The sequence below is a fragment of the Lolium perenne genome, chromosome 1 (genome assembly GCF_019359855.2).
Source record: "Lolium perenne isolate Kyuss_39 chromosome 1, Kyuss_2.0, whole genome shotgun sequence".
In the NCBI taxonomy this organism is placed as follows: domain Eukaryota; kingdom Viridiplantae; phylum Streptophyta; class Magnoliopsida; order Poales; family Poaceae; genus Lolium; species Lolium perenne.
Genome location: NC_067244.2, coordinates 174850045 through 174874884, shown reverse-complemented (window position 1 = coordinate 174874884; position 24840 = coordinate 174850045). Strand labels below are relative to the sequence as shown.

Sequence of the window (24840 nt, the reverse complement as noted above, 5' to 3'; positions counted from 1 at the left end):
GCACTTTGACCATGCACATGGTAAATGTGGTTTGTGATCACTGACAATTTCAGATGGCATTTTATCCAATCAGCAAAAACAGCAAAGGAAGTTAAATGCTCTTAAAGGTGACATGGGCAGTATATAGGACTGGGAACAAGTCCGTCTGTAAAAATACATACGGTCTGTTTCCGTGTAGATCACTGATTGTAGACGCCCTCCGTTGCCGTTGTAGAAAGACGGGAGAGACTTGTGTAGGATCTCTCCATTAGGTAGGATCATAGGATCAACCTAAAAAAAACATACTTTAAACATGCGAAAAAATCTGAAAATAATAAACGACATGCATATAGGTTGTATCTACAACTCCAAGAAATTTCAGCTTAAAATCTGATCTACACTTGTAGAAATAAAAAAAACAAATTCTGTTGTGAATAGTGTCAGATCTGATTGACTAGTATTTCACACTATTCACACTCAGATTTATCTTTTTTGTCTCTCTAAATGTATGTCGAATTTGAAGTTACAAATTTTTGGCGTTGCATATATAACATAGATGTGTGTTGTGATTTATTTTCAGAATTTTTGAACATGTTTTGTCTTTGCAATAAAATTATTCTCATAGATCCTATCTAAAACCTCATCCTACCTAAGTCTTCCCTGTAGAAAGACCATCAACTATTTTCAAAGACCGTGGTGGGACACCAGAAATATGTGCACGAGGGGCGCATTTGGTAGCCTGCATGACTGGCGCAACAGGAAGGAGTCACCTGCGCGTAGCAGACGGGCCATGGGTCATAAAAGCCACATTATTTGGTGGCCTGCATAGAGTTTTTTTAGTCTCGTGGAGATTTCGGCTCTGCCCGGTTGGTAGGTCGGTTTTCAGGCCTCGTAGAATCCCAGAACGACGCCGCTGTTGTTTAGTTGCAACCCAGAAACTGCTTCTGCTTACGTCTTACCTTCGGTGGTGAGTTTACCAGCGATCAACAGCACAAGGAAAAACACGGTTCACAGTTCAGACAAACTTAGCAGTGATAATAGTTCAAACACGTTCATAGTTGACGACAGAGGAGGATCATAGTTCAGGACACATGATGATCATAGTTCAGGACACACCATAGACGATCATAGTTGAACAAGACGACTGGAACAACAAGTACACACAGACCAGGAGCTTCAGACATAATTTTGGAAGACGACACACCTGGTGGCGTCGCCATGGTAACGTCACATGGTCATCACCTCAGTGCAGGTGTAGTCGAAGATGACCACATTGTACTGGAAGGTGGACACCTTCTTGAAAACGAGGAACTGGCCTATCTGCAGCTGATGAGCGACGGCGAAGGCCGCCCACCCCTGGTCAATGTATGCGTCATCGCCTTCTCTCATGGTAGTCATCCTCCAGTAGCAGCCTGTGTTGGTGGTGACGATGATGTTCGAAGGGATTTCTCCGAACCACCTGACGAAATCATGAGGGATCCGTAGCCGGTTGAAGGTTGGCTTGAAGACCATGCGCAGGAACTCGTCCGGCCCCACGTTCAGCTGGAAGTGGCCGACGTTAGCCGCCCTTCGCTTCTTGGACGGTCCCTCGTCGGGGGTCTCAGGTGACCCAAGCTTGAGCTTCTCAGTCTGCCACAAGAACACATTAGAGGTGTGCCTGCTCACAAGTATATAGATGAAAACGAACATTGAAAACATGTGGTGCCTCTCATACATTGGATCACAAGGCAGCTCAAGAGACTGCCCTCAAACTAAGTCTAGTGTGCAAGAAATCACACACCACGACTAAGTTTGAGGGTAGCACCTTGCCTTCCAGTGTGCCATTGTTGAATCATTGGCCAATGCACTAGACAAACCAAAACGAGGCCTCATATGTAGGATCACACGGCAGGCAAAGGGACTGTCCCCAAACTAAGTCTACTGTGCCACTAATATGGCACACATGAGTAAGTTTGAGGGCAACACCTTGCCTTCCAGTGTGCCATTGTTCAATCATTGGCCAATGCACTAGACAAACCAAAACGAGGCCTCATATATAGGATCACACGGCAGGCAAAGGGACTGCCCGCAAACTAAGTCTAGTGTGCAAGTAATATGGCACACACGACTAAGTTTGAGGGCAGCACCCTGCCTTCCGTTGTGCCATAGTTAAATCATTGGCCATTGAACAACTGAAGAAGTACAAACATGGAAAGCAAGGTAGCATAGGCCTCATAGAATGAGCACATATGGAGGAGATGTTTGATCTGAACCAATGGCATGGTGATGTTCAGTCATGCCATAGGTTCAGATCAATCATCTCCTCAGACTATGATTATCGGTTACAATCATCGGCCTAGTTCAATCAGAAACTACACAATCTACAGCAACCTACCACGACTCATTCCGCACAACAATCTCAACATGCCAAACCCAAGCACAAAAAACCCTTCCCCTCTTTGCATGCACAGTAAGATCTGCCAGTTTCAGCAATCGAAAGCACGATCTAGGAAGGATCTACCGCAATCCGACAATATAGTAACAGATCTAAGCAAATCGAGACCGTGAAATGCAAGAACTGAACAAGAACTGGAAGAAATGGGGACGGACACCTTGCAAAATGTCAATCCGACCGATATCCTAACGGAAACCCTAGCAGATCTAATGTGCATGTCCTCGGAAATGCCCGAGAATGGCATGTTTGAACAGAATGAGTACGAATGTGAGAAGGAGAGGTCGTTACCGCCATTCTTCCGACCGAGGACGAGCTCGAGGTCGCAGGCGAAGACGAGATGCCGATGAGGACTGCGGAGCAGATTGCGGCCGATGTCGAGGTCCTGGTCGCCGACGTCTCCTCCTCCGGTAGCGGTGCTCCTCCGTGCGTCCGTGCGGCAGATTGGTCGGCGGGAGGGGAACCGTCGGGTGATGTGACAGTTTGGGGGAGGTGAGAGTGCGGTCGTGACTGAGAGGAAGGAGAGGGGAGCGGTGATGCTAATTATGGCGCGTGTTCCCAAAGGGACGCGGTGTCTCCGCCCCCTTCTCCACGCGTGCAGGTTTCTGGCCGCAACGGGCCTGGCCCCGGAGAAACTGTCATTCCGGACGTTCCTCCAGGCCTGTCCCAGGGTGCTTTAAAACCCGATTCATGCAACAACGCAGTGGGTTGCAGACATCCAAACGGCCTGAAAATTACTGACCCGATGTGAGCCAAGGTGGCTGTAACCAAACGCGCCCGAGATGAACTCTCCTCCACCCTATAACCGTCCCTCGTCGCTAGCCCAGACCATCCACTGTAGAAGCTGTCTACTGTATCGTCTGCAGGTGACGTGGAAGAGAATTGCAGACGACCACCGTTGGAACCAATGCACATGTCCTAATTCTCATTTGAATATATAAATTAGCTTAATTATCATCCAAATTGCATGACCAGCATCTAAGCGAAAAGAATATTTGCAACCATAGTGTAACCAGAAAAAAAATTTGTTGCGATTATAGTGTATATAAAAAGTGTTATACAAAAATATATAGGATTCGGTTTCAGTCGGTGTGGAACTGTTAAAAAGAAAATCCCGTTGCAACTCATATCCAACCGAAAAAGTTAGTTGCAACCTAGTACTCCCTCCATTCCTTTCTATAGTGCCTATAGATTTTTGGCATTTGTTTCAGAATATAAGGTTGTAGCTTAGCTTTTTTTCAATTACCCCCTCCCCGTTCAGCTCCCAAATCGTCCAGCTCCCAAAATTGTTATGATAAGTTAGGAAGATATGGATTTCCCAAATTTTACGTTGATCTTAAATCGTTCACCTAGGGGTCTTGTGTACAAAATACTCTTGCGCTAATTTCCGTGCCAAAAAACAATAGGCACTATAGAATGGAACAGAGGGAGTATATTAGAACTCACATGCCATATAAATATAACCGCTCTGAAGTTAGAATGAGTAAGTGAATTCTTATTCCAGTGAGAATTGCAAAACCAAGAAAAAAATAGATTGCTTGATGTTTGCCCAAAATTGACCCGCTGACCGGGCGCCTCCTTGTCTAGCAAGAAGCCGCGATATGTCACTGTCACTTGCGCATGTGCCTGATTTCACACTTGTTACAAATCTTGCGAGGGAAGGCCAGGCGATTGAACATTTCCACGCGACACTGCTATGTACATATATAAAACTCAGACAGTTCAACAAGTTACACTACCACAGCAATTTGCAATATAATGGAGATAGAATCCAGCACAAAGAAGCGCGCCAAGGCCACGGGAGAATCATCATCGGAGGACCGGCTGAGCGGCCTCCCCGACGACGTCCTCCACTCCATCCTCGGCGGGCTCTCCCTCAAGAGCGCTGTCCGCACCGGCGCCCTCTCCACGAGGTGGGCACGCCTGTGGATCCACGCGATCGCCGCCTCCGCCGTCCTCGACTTCACCGACCGCGACTTCGTCCGCGGCCAGTCGCCGGCGCAGATCGCAGCCACGGTGGCCCGCTGTATCGCGATACACGGCGCAGCGCCCATCGACGTGTTCCGCGTTGCGCTGTCCCCGGTCGGCGCGCTCGGGCAGGACGTCCTCGAGTGGATCGCGGCCGCCCTGGGGAGAGGCGCCCGGGAGGTTCGTGTAGACCTGGCGCGGCCGGGCATCCTGCACAACGACGACGCATCCCTGCTTCAGCTTCCAGATGACTTGTTCCAGGTCGAGAACTCCCTGGCGGTGCTCAGCTTGGGCAGGTGCAGCCTCCGTGCCGTCCGGCCCGGCGCCGCGGGGCTCGCCGGCCTGACGTCGCTCTCCCTCGACCGCGTCGACGTCACCGACGATGCCCTCCGGGACGTGGTCTCGGGGTGCCGGCTGCTCGAGTTCCTGAGCCTGAGGAGCTGCCACCTGCTCCGGTCGGTGAGGGTCAACGGCGAGAGGCTGCGGGGCCTGGAAATCGTGTGCTGCCTGGCCATGCGCGACCTGCATGTGGCCGCGCCCGCGCTCGAGTCCTTCGCGCTCCACGGCGACATCCTCTATTCTAGGGACGACTACTTGACCGAGCCCATCGTGTTCGTCGGCAAGGGCAACTCAAGGTCGACGTGGAACGCCGACACGCCGGAGCTGCGGGACGCGTACCTGTCCCACCTCGGCTTCGGCGAATACGACCCAGTGATTCACGACTTCGCGTACTCGTGCGCCTTGCTCAAGGTCGCGCACGCTAGGATCTTGACACTCTGCTCCAAGGGCCTGCTGGTACGATACCCAAACCTGTTCCTGCGCTGATTAATTGTTATGATTTTTGCCTAGGTAATTAGCATCCTAAATTGATGCAATTGATTTTCATCCGTCAGCACATCGATGTGGAGCGTAATTGTCTTGAGCTCGATGTGGATACCCCGAACCTTGAAGAACTGCAGCTGCTCATGGGTTCCATGGGCGACGATGATCTCGCTCTTTTTGCTGGCTTCTTCGAGCTCACCGTTCCACCGCTTCTCGAGCGACTCTTCGTCCAGGTAAACATCCAGCAGATATATTTCCATCTCACGCAAACCGCGTACGAATTCTTGCAGCTTACTTAGCGAATTATTGCAGCTCCCGGCAGCTTGCAACGGCACGACGACCGGCGAAGACGAGGATATCGTTCTCGACGAGGAGATCGTTCTCGACCACCTGACGTTCGTCAAGATGATGAACTTCCGCGGGACGACGCACGAGCTGATGCTGCTCAGGTTCGTCCTGCGCAGGGCTCCTGTCCTCGAGCAGCTGGTGCTCGTCACACCAGAAGAAGAGGGAACCCCGACAAACCATGGCAAGCTCCTTAAGATCGTTCAAGAGCACGTGTCACAGATCCGGAAGGCGTCTCCGGACGCCCATATCACCGTGTGCCGGCCGCAGGAGGACGACAGCCGGAGCCCTGCGCACACCAAGTACTACCACGATGACCAGGAAAACTCCAGTTAGAGCGTTAATTTAATTCCACTTGTCACCAAGATCGTTACTTGCACAACTGCGTCTATGTTGTGGCTCGAACGATACCTCGGCCTCGGCACGTTTGCGTGTTATATGAACGAGGGAATAACCCATCGCTAAGTCGATTACATCGAGTACATTGAGGGAGGGGTAGAAAGGGTGGTACCTATTGGAGTACTACTACATACCGGATACATACCAAAGAAATACAAGAGAGTATAAACCCTGATACCTATCTTGTTAACAACCCCCTTTAATCACAACCTTATGAAAGTTTGCGACTACGTTTGAACTCATCAAGATCTAAGTCTTTGTGAAGCCATCTGCAACTTGATCCTTGCTAGAGATAAATTTGATATCGAACATTTTGCTCGCAACTCTCTCTCTATTAAAATAAACGTGGATTTTGATATGCTTGTCCTTGCATGAAAAACATGATTTGCAGATAAATATGTTGCCCAAATTATAACACCGTAAAAGCTTCAACCCATATTAATTAAGCTATGGCATTAGCTAGAGCTTTGTATTCATCGACCTTAATACTGTTGCTTGTTTTCTGGCACTCCATTAAATTAAATTTGGTCCAAAAAAATATAGCAAAACCTCTTGTAGACCTCATATGAGGAAGAAACATGTCCAGTTTGCATCAGAAAAAGCACTAAGCAGACTAGAGGAAGATTTTTGAACAATAAGAACTACTTTCAAAGTACCCTAGACATATCTCAAAATTCTCTTAGCAACCGTCCACTGAGAGGTTGTTGGAGCATGTAAATATTGACAAAATTTATTAAGTGAGAAAGAGACATCAGTTCTTGTCAATGTCAAGTATTGCAAGGCACCTACAATGATTCTGTATTCTGTAATGTTTTCGGGACTAAGAGGAGTAACCTCAGCAAGAGATAACCTCAATGGATGATAATGGTGTATGAGATGAAGTGCACTTTTTCATGCCAAACTTTCTAAGAAAATCTATATCATACTTTCCCGCCTCCACGAGACAGAAATCACCAAGCAAAGTACTCATCGCCTTGAAGACTAGGTGTGCCATTACTAGGCTTCACACCTCAAGAGCCATGACATTCTCTGCCACTGTCTTCACGACGTAATCCGAAACACCGACATGTCTCATAATGTCAACAAACAACGAAACTTCTTTTCTCGCCCTGTTGAAGACGCATGGGTTGAAATAGGGGCGCACACGACCGAATTCCAACCGATCTAGCAATCTACAAGCATCAAAAGCCAATGAAGATCTCTGGCGGAGCCTTTCAGAACTCGTCCGGTCAGATCAATGAGATCATACGTCAAGCAGAACACCATCTTCCCGCGAGAAGAATCCTAAGACCGCCTCCTTTATTAGGAAGATCGGTAGGCTCCCACGTCGCCGCCCAAAGGTACACCAGAGATTGCAGTGCGCATCACCATCACCAGTCGCACCATGCGGAGATGATGAGCCGAACCACACTGAGCCCCCCGTACCAGCCGCCGTGCCGCTCACAGGGCTACACCGGCTGCCAAAGACGCCTAGGAAGTTTGGGGCCACCGTCCCGACGTCCATCTCCGCCGGAAGAACCACGTCTTCCATGACCACCACAAGGCTCCGGCCGAAGATCCCGCCATGCGAGAATGAGGGGGGGCCATCGCCACCATTCACATGAGATGATGAGAGCCTGCCACCGCATGCAGTCGCACAACCTTTGACCAATGGCGCCCTTTGGCGGCAGCAGGGGTAGAGGCGGAGGGGAGGTGGGTGTCGGTGGCTCTAGGGTTTCACTCGAGCCTCCCCACATGGGAGCGTCACGAGCCAGAATGACACTCTCTATGAAATTTACTGGCAGATACCCAATTTTAAGGATATGACTAAGATAATAAGGAGAGTTCTTTTGGCAAGGATCTGGGCATAAGAAAAGGTATTACGTGGTCAAGGGGCTATGAGATATGCAAGCCAAAAAACAGAAGGGGGTAGTGAATAGACTACAAGGGAAATGATATTCAGTGACATACCACCTTTGTCACCTAATATGTTGTTTTTATTACTGAATATACGATGGTGGCAACAATGGGCCATCACTAGGACCGTCATAGAAGTTTCTTCATAGATTCGTTCTGGGTGACAATTTTTCGTCACTGGAAATCGTATATTTGGTGTCGTTACTGAATGTGTCATCGAATGGGAGTTGCCTTTTCACCTTATGTATGATAATTTGTCATTGTCTAATCGATTAGTTGACAAATGGACCGTCACTATCACGTAGTAGGTGAGATTAGGAACGGTTAATGTTGCTGACATGTGGGTCTCATGATGATGATGTGTCTATTGACATGTGGGTCCAACCCTAGTGATGTGGATGCTTTCATGTGGGTCCAAGCGGTAGTGACGTGGCATTAGGTCAGGTGGATCCATACGAAGTTGAAATTAGGGACCCACATGATGATGGAGGTGACACTGTCACAATTTCCGTCATAGTTGGAAGATGATAGTCTCATCACTCTCATGGAGTGGCGGAGCTAGAACTTCCGACACCAGGGTGCCTACGAGTGCCACACCAGATATATAACTTTTTTTTATAGGGGGCATACATGTGAAAAGTTGCCATTTTACAAAGGAAAACAATTTTACCCGGTGTCCAGTGCACCCTCTTAGCCTCAAGTAGATCCGCCACTAGTCTCATGTCGTTATTACGTTGCCGGCTAAGAGTCTTGTAAGTTGATAACTCTTGTTTCACTTTCTTAATCAATGAAAACAATAAAGCTTTCGCCTGTTACAAGACATAAAATGTTATTGATAAGCACTAATTTACTGTAAGTTGTACCAAATTTCATGTGATCAGTTGACCCAGCACCATAATGCGTATAGATAGCAGTACATATATGCTTCAAATACATAAAAAGCCAAATCACTATTGATAACATTCGCTCGCGTACTCACTAGGTGCCTTATGCAGCAGCAATATCACACATACAGTACTAGGAAATATGTAAATGTAATTATTTAGGTGTAGCAATAATGCAATATATACTAGCTTGAAGTCTAGAACCGATCGCGCACAGTAAACTTCTAGAAGAGATCTGGATACATGAATGCATCGACGACGGAACGCGCGCTGAGCCGCCAAGTCGGGGTAGATCAGTTTAGTTGGGCCCCCTCATCTGGTAGCCGAGGTGGAGAGCGGTGGTCGCCGGCGCCGCGTCCTGATCCTGGCGTAGCCTCGCCTGGTCCTGCGGCTGGGAGTAGCGCGAGGAGGAGGCCGCCGCGGCCTCCTGCAGCATGGTCACCTGGTGGTGGTAGTAGCTCCTCGCGTCGAACGTCGGGAGCGCCTCCAGCTCCGCCCCGCCCGACACCGGCGCCGGCGTAGGCGCCGGCGCGAGGGCCAGCCGTTCCACGTCCGCCACCTGCATGCGTACATGGAAGTGAGACATGTAGCGAGGAGGTCGAGACACCAAAAGATCTCCGATTACAGTACTGCGAAGCACGGAAATGCGCGAGCCGGCGTACGTACCTTGGCTCTGAGATACATGTTCTCGCTCTGGAGATCAGCCTCCTGCGTGGACCGACAAGAAGAGGAACGAATCAGCCAACAACAAAAGGCACGAGAAATTGTATCGATCGATATGTATTAGTGATTAGTTGATTACCAGTTTCTGCATGTATTCGATCTCGGCGAACAGCAGCTCATGCTGGCAATACAGGTGCACAAAACATATATAAATGGAGCGATTAGATGATATATTTTTACTATGTGTGCTGAGGACAGCTGAACTAATAATTGATCGGAACTCTGCGAAAAGTAGATGAAACTAACTAATCAGAAGCGATTCACCTTCTTTGATCGGATACGGCCGATGCCCTTCTCGAGCCTGCTCTCGAGGTTCTTGAGCTCCTTCAAGGTCAAATTGCCAACGGATTCGCCCATCAGGTTCCTGAAGAAAAAATATTTTAGCAGATTTGGGTAAAGCATACATAGAAATTCAGTCAAATGAGAAAGTTAACTCGGGTGATCAGCTGATGGATAGCTAGACCTAGAACACGTACCTGTTTGCGTTCTGCAGGGACTGTATCTGATGGCGCAGCTTTGCTGATTCTTGCTGAAAGTATTGCTGTTGCAAAATGAAGTAAACACGGACGGAACGAGTTAGCAGTAGATAACTAGCTCCATAACTCATCAGATATCTAGTCTCTTTGCAATGTTCGTATTAAGATTCAGGTTGGGCCGAGAGCCGCTGCTCGTACACGTCGTTCAGTCAAATTTAATGATGTGAGCATGATGCGCGTGCTGCTTAATCAGAGGGAAGCGAGGAAGGACGATATGTTGCATGGCACCAGAGACAAGATGTTTTACCTGAGAATTGACGTCTATAGCTGGAGCTGAGCCAGATGCGCTAGCACATGCCTTCTTGTACCTGTCGATCGTCGATCTCGCGCTAAACCAAATGTTCAGAAACGGAAAAAGGGTTAGCTAGCCTCATATCGTTTTTTAATTTTCATTTTGTCTCTTATTTGACACATCCATGCATGTAATACTCGTCGAGCTCATTAAATCTACAAAGCTGCACTCCACATTCGGCAAATGTAAAGAGAGATAGAGACGGAAAGACTAGAGAGGGGGAGAGATTCATACATGTGAGTGGTCATACATTCATGTTACTCGCATCTCGACTTCTCGAGTGGGAGTTCGGTAGTGCTAGCTCTTACACCCTTAGCACGGCAGAGGAAAGGGGGCAGGGAGAAACCTGGGCTTTCGTTCACCATTCAACATACGCGCGCATGCGTTGAGAACACACGTGTACACATCCACTTCGATCACACACTCTGCCCAGTGCACATGCATGAATGAATGAATGAAAGATGGAACCACCTTTCATTTCAGGGGCGTGCCATGCCCTGCATATAGTTGAGGCATGCACGCGCGCAGTGACAGTCGACTGAGGTGGATCACAAGACCCTGCTGCACCGGGCGCCTCGGTCGCTCCCCGCGGGCGACCTAGGCGCTAACCGCATCCGTCGGGAACAGCTCCGCCTCCACCCTCCTCCCCCGCTGCCGCCGGCAAGCGTCGCCGGGCAAAGCCCGTGCGGCGTGGGCGGCGGCGGGATCTCCCTTCCTCGCTCCTGAGGTGGGCTGCGCAGGGCAGCTTCGTCGACGGAGGCGCGGGCTGGCGCTGGCTTTGGCGGAGGGCGGCGTGGAGGTGGAGCTCCTGCTGCTGCGTCATGGACGTCCGTGCTCAAGCGAGCGTCGGTGCGGTTGAGGCCGACGGCGCTCAAGCGAGCACCGTGGCGGGTCGGCCGTGCTCAAACGAGCAGGCGGCTTCAGATCCGTTGCCGGGGATGCGACCTCGTGATGCGGCGGCTGCGGCCGGCGGTGGTTGTGCGCGGCTCTGGCCCCGCGCGTAGTTGCGCAAGCGCGCTGGTGGCGCGGTGGAGGCGTCGGGGTTGCTGCAGGCAGGGCCGATCTGGGCCTCTGCGGGCCCATGGTGCGGTTCCTCGACGACACGACGGCGGGTGACCCGCTCTTCGACGGCTCCCGTCCCGATCTGGTGCTCCGGCAGTTGTTGGATGCGGAGGGAGGTGCTGATTTTGGCTGCTGCATCGGCTGTGGAGTTTGGCGGTCGGCGGCAAGGTTTCATGCTCTGTTGGCAGCGCTCCTTCTACCGAGCTTCAAGTGGGCTCGATGGCAGAGATGGCATGCCAAGCGAAAGCTTTGCACCTGTTAGTAGGTGCCGATGACGACGGTGCCCATGGGAGCCGTGCTCCTTCTTGAAGGCGTCTTCGTGAGCTACATTTCCTGCCGTCACGAGTGTCTGGTGTTCTCCTGGTGAAAACCAAAGCTCCCCGGGAGCGGGCGACGGCGACATATATGCCGCTACCTTCTTGAAGGCGCCGCCTTTGGAGGCATCAACACTTGTGGTGTGGCATGTCTGCGTTAACTAGGCATGACTGCCTTGCGGCTGAAGATGGTGGACGCCGGGGCAGCGGCTCCGGACGGTGGATGGTGCGTCGAGGCGGCGGCCTCGTATGGCCTTGCAACTACTGGCATATGGAGTGTGGTCGTGGTCTGCAAGGCAAGGGTGGCGTGCTTGTGCTACGTGGGTAGCGAGTCCGTCGGCCCGGTCGGCGCGATCAGATGGTCAGTCTGGCTGGCACGTCGGGGTGGCGGCCCCGGATCTTTTGGCGCGATGTCCGTGGTCTGCGGATGGTCGTCTAGTGTAGCATGGGCTACGAGGCGTCTAGTCCGTGCGGCGTTGCGGCTCGTAACCGAGCAGGGGAAGCCGGAGCGGCGGCTCCGGGCACGGATGTGTTTGTTTTGTGCAATGGTGGTTTTGTGTCGTGTGGGCGATGAGGCTCTGTTATTTGTGCGGTTTTCTGCCCCTTTTTCCTCAAAAACGGGGTCGTTTTGTATGGTTTTTTTGGCCTGGTTTTCCTCATAAACTGGGTCAACCGGTCGTCTTGACCTTCTCCTCTATTGCGATGAATATAACAGTTCTCCTGTTGTTATTCAAAAAAAAAAAAAAACAGTCGACTGAAGTCAAAGCTACGGCCCGCTCTCGATCAGGAACACTCAAAACAACAGTACCTACTCATGGAACTGAAAACATATGCAAAAAAACATCTTTTTGCAAAAAATTGCACCACGTAATCAAATGATGTACATCCCAAAATTATCCTGGATTCTCTCCAAACTTGTAGACGCACAGGGCTCACCCGGCACACGGGCACCCGGGTGCCCCGGCCCTAGATTTTTCAATCCATGCACCAACTAATCAAATTTTGCCTGATGGGTGATGTTTGTGGGTGAATTTCCCTAGTTGTGTTTCTGTGTATGGAGTTTGACTTGCTTGCATTATCATGTTCCATGATAGCTGGTGAGGTCATTATATATTTTATTTTGTTTTTTGGACGATTGTTTTTTTTTGGGGGGATGGTTTTTGCCTCGTCTCTGAGAAATAGGGTATGTTTGGTTCACATGATTTTAAAAACACATAGAATATGTGAATATGATAGGAATGCATGTACAAAACAGAGGATTGAAAAATGTTGTAAGCTTGGACATTTTGTTTAGAGGAATGTGTAAAACACAGAATCCTAATAAACATGCTAAAAAGCAAAATCCACCACATAAAAGGTAGAATTGGGATGTTATTATGCCACTTAAGGCCCCGATCTCGTTCTTGGCGTGCATGAACTAGAAAAGGAGGTCCAAGTGGATTGTGAAATTTCCTCCTTTTTTCCTCTGAGACTAAGATCAAATGATCTTTTCTTATGTTATTTCCATTCCTTTAGACCAAACTGAAGAGTGACACTTCATGAAAAATCCTATTCCTAACCAAGGAGACCCTACCCTTTAGAGGGTAACAATATTTTAAATTGATGAGGTGAGGGAAAGTTTTTTTCTCAATTTTAATAATTAACAGTTTAATAACTATAATTTATTTGATGAGATGGAGAGAAAAAAAATCCGCCGGTTTGTAAAAACAATTACTAGATCCTTACAGTCCTACTCGATAGGGGTGTGCAAATCTCACACCGGTGAAAACCATTTTAAACCGGTTAGTGAAAGTAGTTCATTTCCCTTCACAAATCAAATCTTCATTTCTAGTTTAGTGCAAAAAAATAAACTAAGCTAAAACCGGCAAAACCATAAAACCACATTTGCCCACCGCGCTACCTACCGATTTGCGCCCTCAAACAAAAGCATATGTGATTTTTTTCGCAATGGGGGATATGGCTTCTGCAAAAAAAAAATGCTATGCATGTACTCCCTCCAGGTACAATCCCACATCGGTTAAATCCAATAGGCGGTGGTACTATGTTTCATCTTTATTTATAAAGCCGGGCCGTGAGGCCTTCTGTTTAAAAAATCTATTCTTAACTCATGCCGAGCTAATATAAGTTGTAAATATCTGTTGTGATTGCAAATCCATAGGACCATTCCCATGCATATCACCGAATCTTACCAAATGGAAAATGGAAGAAACCAATAACGACCCTAATCTAGCACGTTACTTCACGGGAGAAAAATAACATGGTAGCTTGAAGGAGCACATTAACTCATGCATACACAACAGTACTGCTACTCAGAAGTGATCAAGTATTATACCTGTTACTAGCATATTCGTAGAGACGTCCACGGCTGGAGAAGACGATCAAGGCGATCTCGGCTTCGCATAGGACGGAGAGCTCATAGGCCTTCTTGAGCAGCCCGTTCCTGCGCTTGCAGAAGGTCACCTGGCGGCTCGTCGTGTTCTCAATCCTCTTGATCTCGATCTTTCCCCTCCCCATGGTGCCAAACACAATCCCAACCTTAAGAGAACAGTGATATGGGGTAAGTACATGCATGTATATGCATGTTATTATGAATTAACTACAAGAGATCTAGTCCCTGTTAGAAATTAAGTGGTTGATGCAACGTGTGTAAATCTGTACATATATGACGAACTTAATTAGGCAGCGGTTAGCATGAACTAATAGATCAAAAGCTATGTAAATCTATTTACAAGTTCAAATTAAGGTTAGTAGTAGCTACATGACTAGATCTAGCTAGTAGCCGCAAAAATAAAGGACTGCAATAAATCAAGAAAAGAAGATAGTGCAAAGAAATGAACAAGGATAAAAGAGGTTCTAGTAAAGAGGCTAGATCTGGAACATCTTCAGAAACCTTGTGCTTCGATAGAGTAGTACAAGGAGAACAGCTAACACGTTATGAGAAAACCAAGCCAGGCCGGCGACATCATTCCAAAAGAAAGAGGAAATCAAACCCAAAGGAGGCAACCTCTCCTTGCAGCAAAAATCACCAAAGCACCAGTGAGAAGGCCGGCCGGAACCGGCAGGAAGATCTATCTGTTCATGCCGGACTCTTTTCCAGTCTCGAAGCAAGCCCTAGGTCGAACTGATAAAACCCCAAATTATCTACATGCATGCATCGTAACGAGGGCTGGGAGAGGGTGAAAATAAGGGCTTGACGGAGGTTGCGGCTTGATCTCGCATGGCTCCCTTTGAAGGCAGGCATGAAAGCAAGAAAATAGCCAGGAGCACAAGAAGCCCAGCAAATTAAGCTAGCTAGAGCCACTTTAGGATGAAGCTCTGATGTTTTCTCGAACGAGCATACCGAAAAAAACACTAGGGTGAAGTGGAGATCTCTCTGGTGTCCAGAAATCCAATCCCGAAGCGGAGGGATGGACACAGCGAGAGTGAAATCAGGAAGCTGCAGCGCAGAAGGGCAAGTGGAATGGATTGGCCTCGCTTCAGCTAGCTAGGTTTCCTTTTAAAGAAGGAAGGAGGAGAGTGGTACGGTGCTGTGTGCACCTGCAGGCTAGGATAGTACTATTGACTTTTCTTGACGACCTCTTTTACGGCAGTCACATATCTAATTAAATAATTAAGATGATATGTGTGTCGGACTCGAGAGAAATTCCTTGATTTGAAGACACCTTAATCTTCACAAAAGATGTGTCTACTTACAGCTAGGCTTAACCGTGCATGAATGGGCAAACTCGTAACCATGCCAGGGAAATGATGATCATCTCTGGTTTACTTGACTTGATCAGCGTTTTCAAGTGAAGATGTTACATTCATAATTGGGCAAACATTGCATTTTTAGATAGTTAGGCATTTGTCGATTCTTTGCAACCACACCCACGGTCTTTGAATGTAGCACACAACTTCTATATCAATACCAACACACATCCTATGGAAAGACACCCTGAAAAGTAAAGTAAAAAAAGAAAGAAAAACATGTCTCAATGCACCGCAATCCTTAGATTAGACCGCCACCGATGTTGGTAAGGAGCTCCCTATCGGCCATCTCTGACCCGAGCAGGGCCACCCGCAGAACCTATTTGTCTCTCTCCAATTGTTGAAATTTTAAGATGTTAGTGTGCCAAGGGAAATCTCCACCATGATTTGACCAATACATGGTCTTTACAAAAGATGTGTCTACTCACGGATAAGCTTAACCGTGCATGCATGGACAAACTCTCGTAACCATATTGGGGAAATAGTGTTCATCTTTTTTGGATTACTTAACTCGGTAAATGCTTTCAACTGAGGATACTACAATCATAATTGGACAAACATTGCTCTCTTAGACAACTCAAGCTTTTATCGATTTTAGATGCATAAAGATGACCCAGCTAGATAAGATGTGAAATCCCCGCATCCGATCAAGAATGCACACAACCACTTGGTACATAGAAGAAACATGTGACAACGCAACACACACAATCCTAGGGTTAGACCGCCACCGGTGCTCGGTAAAAGATTTCCACGAACAACCACCTCCGGCCGCCTGATCACAAGCCGCCAACACCACGTCGCGATCCCTGGTTCCGAATTGCGCAGGTAAATGGCCTGAAGATGAGAAGTGATTATTTGTATATATTTTATCTCTTATCAAAGAAAACAACACATTTTCCTCCAAACCATAGTGGCCAAAACAAGGACGCTGCCCTAACTAGGATTAGATAGACAAATCTAACTACTTCCCCTTAAAGAAGATGGAAAACTCACACTACCCACGGTCTCCTCTGCATCAAAGATGCATATATATGACCAAGCTATCTATCTACATAGTAATTGCGCTAAAAAAAACTAGCCTCTTTGTCTTAGAAAGTCAATCAAACACAACTACCGTTCGTGAAAGGTACCTAGCTAACCCTGCGTACATATAGATCATCTAGCTTTGACATATGGAGCTAAAATTCCTGCATGCAGGGTCGATGTCGATCTCATCGGTTCACTGCTTATAGTAGTGATTCACTGGACAGGTTTATCGACTTAAGCGACCTACACGCTACAACCATAAGCGGTCAGTTTTATTTCCGTGTACATGCATACATCTCGACAGGATAGAAACAAGGTTATCAACAAATTGGTGTAGCAAGTCACAACTAATCATCTTACTAACTCTCAGAGGTTCTACAATAGCTAACCTGTTCCGGCTGCACACCATGCATGAACGACGACAGCACGATCCAAAGTGAAAGGGTACTAGCTAGCCAGCACGCGCGGTAAGTTGTGTCACTCTCCCAGTTTCCATTCTGCAGGGCAAGGACCACCGTGTGGCACCTTAGATTCACGTTTCCCGTCTCGGCACAAAGCAGCTAGCTGCAGGCCAGAGGAGCGTGCATACACTGGTGCACGAACTAATTTCCAATCTCTCCCTCAGCAGGGAGCTTTGCTTGCGTTGTAAGGCCTCTCCGTTTCGGGAGCCCGTGTTCCAGGCTTGGAAACGTCGGGACCAACCATTTATACTCGCTTCAAGAGCGCGAAAACGACTCGCACTTACCACTACGCAAAGATGGGGTGGTGGTGGTGGCCATTGGTGCAGTGCCACTACGCAAAGATGGGGAGGCGAAAGAGGAAACAAAGCAGTTAAACGCCATCCACCAGCTGCGTGCCGATAGATTGTGTTTGGAACGCTCTCTAGTCCTCTAGTCAAGACACAGAAATTGTGCTTGGATTGCTGGAATCATTCATGGTGGATTTCCCCTGCTCCTTGCTCATCTTTCTCTCAGTGCCAGCGTGCAGGCAATGGACCACAAACGTGGTTCTGGTCTTTTATATGTGGAGGCACCCTTGCATTTAGCCATCCTTGCCGATGTTGAGAAACGAGGTTTGCTAGTTGCCTCGCAAAGAGTCCATGGCTCAGAACGAGCATCTGCCCTATTTCCGGGAAGAAACATCTATCATGATTTGTCTTGGCTTGTGTATCAGCAAGCATGGGGCATATTGCATATTTTGTTTTGGGGAGAAGACAGCAAATCATCAAGCTCAGGTTACGAGTTATGCCTTCCTGTAACATAGCTGAACCATGCAAAGCATGTAAAATTAGACGTGCATTTCACTCCTGGCACCTATACTTTTTTTTTCTAGGTTTGTAGGTTTTCATCTAGCATTCACATTTCACATGATATAGCAGCAAAAGTAACTACGATTAGGAAAATAATTGAGATGAATCAAGCGGAAATAGGAATTGGGAAAGGGATGGGGACCTATCTGAGAGCGAGAGGGCCGAGGGAGTCAAGCGACCATGGGAGGTGACGAACGACCCTGTCCGGAGCTGCGGCCGCAGCTCCGGCGCCGTCTGCTCCACGAGGCTTCAACGCGTCATCTCGTTTGCCGGTGCTTCGAGGTTAAGGCCGTGGGGGCGGCGGTGGGCTGCCGTGCCCGTGTGGTGCAGTGCTGTCGTGCCCATCGATCTCTCCTCTTGTCTACTTACTAAAACCGACATTGGTTGGATCAACGTGTCATAACTCGGTTGGATCGGCCATAGCATCGGCATACGGGAGCCACGTCAAGATGAACCATACGCTCGATCCTACGGATAACCAATCACAACTCGCGTACCTAGTGGGCCCATCGAAAGCGACACCCAAATCAAGCAAAAGGGCGCAGAACCCTGGGAGCTTAGTGCTCTTAGAAGATGTCCAAATTTGAACAGTCATAGCACAGGTCAAACCAGTTTTGAAGCAGACATAATTCAAAATAAACCAGATACTCTTCAACTTGGAGTACTAAATTTGAAGGATGTCCCCTTCAACTTCGAGTCAGGGAATTTATTACTAGGCTCTCTTGATGGTGCTGACTACAAAACCTGACGCCATGTTGACTCTGCACAACTCTGGTGCTGACTACCAAAAATTGTCACATGTTAAAAGATTCAAGACGAGACAAACAGACCCAAACACCACATAATGACCATTACCCTTGCGAGAATGGTTTAATTACAAGAGACTCAGCAAGACTACTAAGAAAAAAAGCGACATGGCAGCAGAAAGCATCCGCAGAAGAGAAGGTAAGATAAATCATAAATAGAGGCCAGAATTCGAGCTCTCCACCCACTGCAGATTGGCATTGATGCAATACAGACAGGAGGCACAGCGCAGTAAGTGTATATATGCAGAAATTTCTTGTAAGGAAAGAATATTACAAAAACCTTGACACTTCCTAAGAACTATTCTCATGGACCATGCATGCCAAGATATTCATCATATAATACTAAGGTACAGTAGACCTTCCTCGGCAGGTCTGTCTAAGTTTAAATACAACAAATTCTTTACATTAACATGAAACTGAAGTGCTGATCTGCCAGGAAAACCTGTGAACAAAGATAATTTTTGTATTAAAAACGGTCCAAAAAAGCTTCCATAGTGTTAAAGAAATGTGTTATTGAAGCCTGGTTTGGTGCGAACAGAGGATAAGTTTACAGAATTTAACTAATTCTATGATGTCTTGCCATAAATTTTTTGACTAACCAAACCCATGATGCATTGACAAGACAGAAATGCAGGTTTATGTGCCAAAGTATACCCATCTATTTTATAATTTCAAATGTATTCATGCACGAGAAAGAACATTGCTCTGAATAATAATAGGTAATCTACGAAACATAAGATCTATTATAGTTCAATAACGTAACATTTCTCATCCACTCAAACTTTCACAAGTGATCTAATGTACAAGGCTACAAGCAGTGCCAAACATCTCAGCATTTAACCAAGATCTTACAGAGTCATCACAAGAGTCAATGTAGCAAAACTATTGCAGCCATTAACAAAAATTCCAATCAAATCTATGTTCAATGTAATATGTAAGCTCAAGGTACCATAAAAAATTACAAATATACATTACACATCCTATATGCTACCATAGATGATAGAGGTTACCTTGTCAGCCAAGATACTCTTGCTGTACAAATAAGATTTTTTCAATCTCTAAGACCAAGCTCCATCTCAATGTCATCATCCTCTTCAAATAGCTTCAGCAGCCGTGCATGTTGTTCCTCTCTCTTCTTCTTCTGCCAATACTTGAAAAGGAAGAATGATAACAGAATGGCTGCCCCAATTCCTATCAGCACAAACAGAACTGTTTGGCCAGTATGACCTTTTGACTGAGCTTTGTCATCATCCTTGGACGGATCAGCAGCTAGTCCTGCAAACATCATATGCATGTTTCATTGATCTAAATTCATGATTCCGAACTGGAGCACATGGATAACATAATGCCCTGTTTGGTTGCACAGAATTGACCTCCGTATTGAATTGGCAATGGAAAACCAAATCAACCAATTCAATGGAATACCACAAATCCTGTTTGGATGCGCGTGGTATTCAGCTATAGATTTTTGGTTTCAATGGAATACCAAATCCTGTTTGGATGTCACATGTGTGGAAATAAATTAGAAAACGAAAAAAGGCAGGTACTGCCCTAGTAACCGGCGGCGGTTGCAGAGCTGCTGCGTGCCGGCCCTCCTATCGGCGGCGCGGGATCCCTCCAGGCGGCGGCGGGTGGCCCATCGGTCGGAGGCAGGGAGGGAGACGACGGGGAGGGAGGGTCGGGGTAGGGCAGCCCCAGGCGATGCGGCGCCGGAGAGGGCCGGCCAGGAGCGAGGCGGCGTCGGAATCCAGGTTGGTGGAGGAGAGGGGAGCCGGAGCGAGGAGGCGCCGCCATCGCGCGGGGAGTAGGCAGACAGGGGGAAGGGGACCAAGGGGGAGAGGGATGGGAGGGGCGGAGGAGGGCGGCCGGAGTGGGGACGGAGGGAGAGAGGGTGGGCGGCGAGGTACCTGACGGCGACGACGGGAACGGGGCAGGGCCAGAAGCTCGTACTTTTTTCGGGAGAGGAGAGAAGGAGAGCGACCCGTCTCGATTCAGAGCGAATACGGAGGTGGAGAGCTCCGAATTGGGCCACAGCTAAAGTTGCCCCGCGCGGGGCTGTGCTTAGAATTGGGCAACAATTCCACACACCAATATCTAGCACATCCAAACAGCAGAATTGGGCCCTCAATTCTAGATTCCCCAATTCAGAGCCCAATTCATTGCAACCAAACACTGCCTAAGTGATTTGTTCAATCTACATGTGTCCCAAGGTTACCGGAGAGGTTTTAGCCTTCAAATCCAAAAATAATAAAGCTAACCGCATCGTCCGATCAATGAATCCCCCACTATAACCTCCAACTGAACTCGTACAAATTTTTGGGGAAAACTTTTAACTCATACAATTTTGCTATCCCATGCTATCATACTCCCTCTGTTCTCAATACATCACATACAAGTTTTGGTCAAAGTCAAACTTTGGCCAAGTATATAGAAAGAAATATTAACATTTTCAATAACAAATGCATATTTATATGAGAAAAGAAATCATGACGATTCTACTAATTTCGATTTGATATTGTAGATATTGATATTTTTTCCTACAAACTTGGTCAAACATTACAAAATTTGACTTGACTAAAACTTATATGCTCTGTATTGAGAAATAGAGGGAATACATAACAATCACCATCACTACAAAAACTTGCACAGAGGCGTTTGCAACTGGTTCCTGCTATAGCTAGGCACCACAAACCTTTTTTCACCTGGTTCCTAGTGGTATGCAATACATACAAGATCTTAGCTTGCTAGCTACAAATCCAATTATCACCTGGGTAACATTGGCCATATTTCATAAAACTAGCAAAACTGGGGTACTAACTCATCATGTGCTTCAATAGAATTGTATGAATATTACACCAAAGAACAAGGGATTGACTTTGGAGTAAACATTTACCAGTTCTTAACTAGTAAATGCGCGGCAAAGTAAAATAGTACATTAAATTGAAACATACGATGTAGTAGAAACACACGATGCAGTTGAAAAAAATGAAGTAGAAACAACTACATCGCCGTTGAACACACTCGATTCTTATGGGGTAAACATGCACTAACTGGTTAGCAAAACGCAAGAACTAAACTGGAATTGTTCGAACAAGATTTAACTTGGTCATTAGTTATACTATAATGCTGATTCAGCTGCTTCTATACCATCTGGGATAAATAAACTCAGCCTGGAAATGATTTGCAGCAACAAGATGCTTATGACCAGTTTACTTACGTTTATTTTTGGAATTTAAATAACAAACTAGACAAAAAGATCTTGGTAATCAAGTGAAAAGAGTAAGAGATAGGGGCATGTGGTCATATGAATAACAACTCTATAACCACAGTTTCAAGCTACTAGGAATTAATGGCAAGAAATATTAATCTGTAACACATCAGTGTAACTGCTTTGCTTTAGTTTATAAACATTATAATAAAATGGCAAACCAAAGCTAGGCCAAAACAAGTCTTCTGATACAGGCTTCCATGTTAATTATTTGTTTTATCTTGTGAGTCAGCATCCGCACCTATAGACTAGAAAACTAGGAAGATTATACAAGGTTTTTGAGTCGCCGAATTAAAATGAGTCACCAACCCTGCGACTGGGTGATTAGTTGACAAAAGTTGCTGTACAGTCGCTATAAGTCTATATATAATCAAGAGTGAACCTGATTTTGGAAAAAAAAAAGACTTGTCGATTAGTCGGTGACTATACAGTGACTCAAAAACCTTGAGAATATATGACTATCTCCTACACTTCTAGCATAAAAGAAGGAAGGTTCGTAAAAGTGTGTTGCAAGACAATGAAGTCTGATTTTGTAACATTCCTAACAAAATAAATCATATTATTGGCAGGCGTAGGCAACATAAACGTAGTAGAAGTGAAGCATGATCACTCGCGCTTCGAGGCTCATTCATTTTCTATTTCCAGGAAGAGGCCACACGAGAGTAACCCCGTAACAGATTTTGCTTTTGCAATTCCTATACTATGCACTTGTTTAACCATTTTGCTAGTGTTCGGACATCATTTGAGCTCGTGAGTTGAGAACTTGAGACTCCTAAAACAGGAATGCAAATTGCAGAGAAATACAAATATTTTGGGGAACATTTTCCGTGTATTTGGCAAATCTCAAATATGTTTCAGGCATACGTCGGAGAGCTGGGTCTAGCACATTTGCATATTCGTCACATGGAGTAGTTCCTTATTTTGAATACACCTGTTCCAAGAGATGGAAAGCACTCCTGATTCTGGTACGGTATCCTGATTCTTCTAAGCTGGTTGATCGTTCATGGAAAGCAGTGAAATTACCGCGGGATTTCGCTAGTTCCTCGGCCCCGATCCCAAGCTGGCCAATTAGCCGACTCTCAAACCATAATAATTGCGGGAGCGGATACGAATAAACGGAGCCCTCAATCCGCACGCCCCGACAGGCCGCGATGTTTGGACAATCCCACGCCACGCCCCGCTCACAACCAGATCCCGGCGTACCACTCGCAGATCTCGGCGGCTTATATTACAGCAGATCGAGCGGGGCGAGAAGGAGCACGCACCTGTCGCGAACTGGGCGCAGATCGCGGCGGCGGCAAGGAAGAAAGCGGCGGCCGGGCTGGATCTGCTGGCGCATGCGCCGTGCGGCCGTCTCATCTCCCCCTCTCGTCTAAGTCGCGCGCGCGTCCCTGGCGACGTCGACGAGGGAGCTGCCGCCTCCTCCGAGTGCTGGTGTCGTGTTGGTGGTGGTGGATCGGAGGTCGGAAGCTTCCGTGTTGGGTGCGGTGTTTTTGCTTTATGGCTCTCTCTGGTGGTGGTGGGTGTGGGTGGGCATCGACCGGACCGGATGCGGTGCGGATGCCCTCGATGGCTCCGTTGCCATTGCAGACAACAGCTGGGCGGTCCTTCTCGGCGTCTACGTGGCGCCGGTGGTGGGCCCGCACTGTCCGTCTAACTACAGGTTATTCAGACAAGCTGAAAAACTTTAGAGGAAATTGCAAAGACCAGCAACTCTTGGGGAGGATGTTGCACATACAAGTGACTCAAAATTTTCGTTGCATAAACCAGTAACTCTATAAGTAGTATGGTGCAAAAAGCTTTAATAATTTCCCTAAAAAAAAGCTTTAATAATCAATATTAGACAGTTGTAGAGTCCACTTTATGGCCGACCTTATAGCCACCATGTTATTTGTACCGCTGCAAAAAACTGGCTGGTGAAAACACAAGTCTACGTATTCATGACTCCCAAACTCTCATGCTTAATCAAAATACAAAAATAATTTTATGAGTTTCAAAGTTGTAAAAAAATATTCTTGATGTACCCAACATCTAAAATATTAATTTAAAATACTTTGTAATTTGAGCTACATGAAAATATTGCTCCATTTTGGTGTACCCAATAATGCATCCTACAAACATCTAAAATCTTAATTTAAAATACTGCGTGATTTTTTGATGTCATATTGCTCCATTTTTGGAGGGACGCCAATTCACAGAGGCGGGAGGCGTATGTGGTGGCGCAGTGCTAGAGGAGGGCACCGATGCGGATGGTGGGCGAGGCGGCCTATATGTTGGGTTTTTGTCGCGATAGTTTGAACTCGATCGCCAGCCAGAGGAAGGTTGCACCGGCGGTGGTGGAGGCACTGCAGGGGGGCAGTGGGCGTGGAGCAGCGATGAACGCGTGAGGGAGCGACTCCTTGGTGGCGATGGTGCGGTCAGCCCACTGCAACATGGAGCGGACCTCATCGAAGGAGGGAGGTGGCCGCATCATGGGGATGTAGGACGCCTGCTTGTCGAAGCGTTCGCTGAGCCCGACGAGGAGGACCTTGATGAATTGTCGGTCGTTGATAAGGTCCCCAAGCTCGCGAAGCTCATCGGCGATGATCTGCAGCCGTTGGCAGTAGATGCCGACCTGAGATTATCTGATACCATGTAGAATTATAATGAAACTCAACTTGTATTATTTGCGGAGATTACAAGAAGTATATATAGGCCTAAGACCACCGACTTAGCCTAAAACCCTAATCGCCATCTACTTATATTACAAGCATAAATATAATCTAACACCTTGTAATTCTTACAGATATAGACGTGGAAAAATATGTAAGCAACGCCCACTCTGGCCGGCTGCCATCTGCAGGCAACGTGGCTATCAAGTGTTTCTTAATTGTGTAGCCTGATCATTAGAGCTCTTTGCAAGGAAATACTATAGTCACTGGTTTGTGCAACGGAAACTTTAAGTAGCTGGTTTGTGCAAAATCCTCTCCAAGAATTGTTGGTCTGTGCAATTTCCTCAAAACTTTATGGACGTAGTCAAGGAATATCTATCTA

General features: G+C 47.1%; 3 protein-coding genes across 4 annotated transcripts; 1 reads left to right on the top strand and 2 right to left on the bottom strand.

The window, feature by feature from the left end:
* Positions 1-4168: 4168 nt before the first annotated feature.
* LOC127335199 (F-box protein At3g62230-like) lies at positions 4169-6119 on the top strand. Its single transcript, XM_051361809.1, has 3 exons — positions 4169-5173; positions 5272-5433; positions 5513-6119. Exons 1-3 carry the CDS (start codon positions 4169-4171, stop codon positions 5879-5881), a joined length of 1536 nt encoding a protein of 511 aa, XP_051217769.1. The 3' UTR covers positions 5882-6119.
* A 2567-nt stretch (positions 6120-8686) lies between these two features.
* On the bottom strand, positions 8687-15168 carry LOC127313353 (MADS-box transcription factor 21). 2 transcript variants are annotated; one of them, XM_051343882.2, is made up of 8 exons: positions 14992-15168; positions 13984-14186; positions 10231-10312; positions 9924-9988; positions 9712-9811; positions 9527-9568; positions 9391-9432; positions 8687-9283 (listed from the first exon to the last, which is right to left on the bottom strand). In XM_051343882.2, exons 2-8 carry the CDS (start codon positions 14163-14165, stop codon positions 9023-9025), a joined length of 774 nt encoding a protein of 257 aa, XP_051199842.1. In that variant the 5' UTR covers positions 14166-14186; positions 14992-15168; the 3' UTR covers positions 8687-9022. The 2 variants fall into 2 exon arrangements, with proteins under 2 accessions (XP_051199842.1, XP_051199843.1); XM_051343883.2 differs by lacking the exon at positions 14992-15168 and adding an exon at positions 14656-14964.
* Positions 15169-18669: 3501 nt separating this feature from the next.
* On the bottom strand, positions 18670-23344 carry LOC127313343 (uncharacterized). Its single transcript, XM_051343878.2, has 3 exons — positions 23073-23344; positions 19550-19814; positions 18670-18981 (listed from the first exon to the last, which is right to left on the bottom strand). Exons 1-2 carry the CDS (start codon positions 23164-23166, stop codon positions 19591-19593), a joined length of 318 nt encoding a protein of 105 aa, XP_051199838.1. The 5' UTR covers positions 23167-23344; the 3' UTR covers positions 18670-18981; positions 19550-19590.
* Between the last annotated feature and the right edge of the window lie 1496 nt (positions 23345-24840).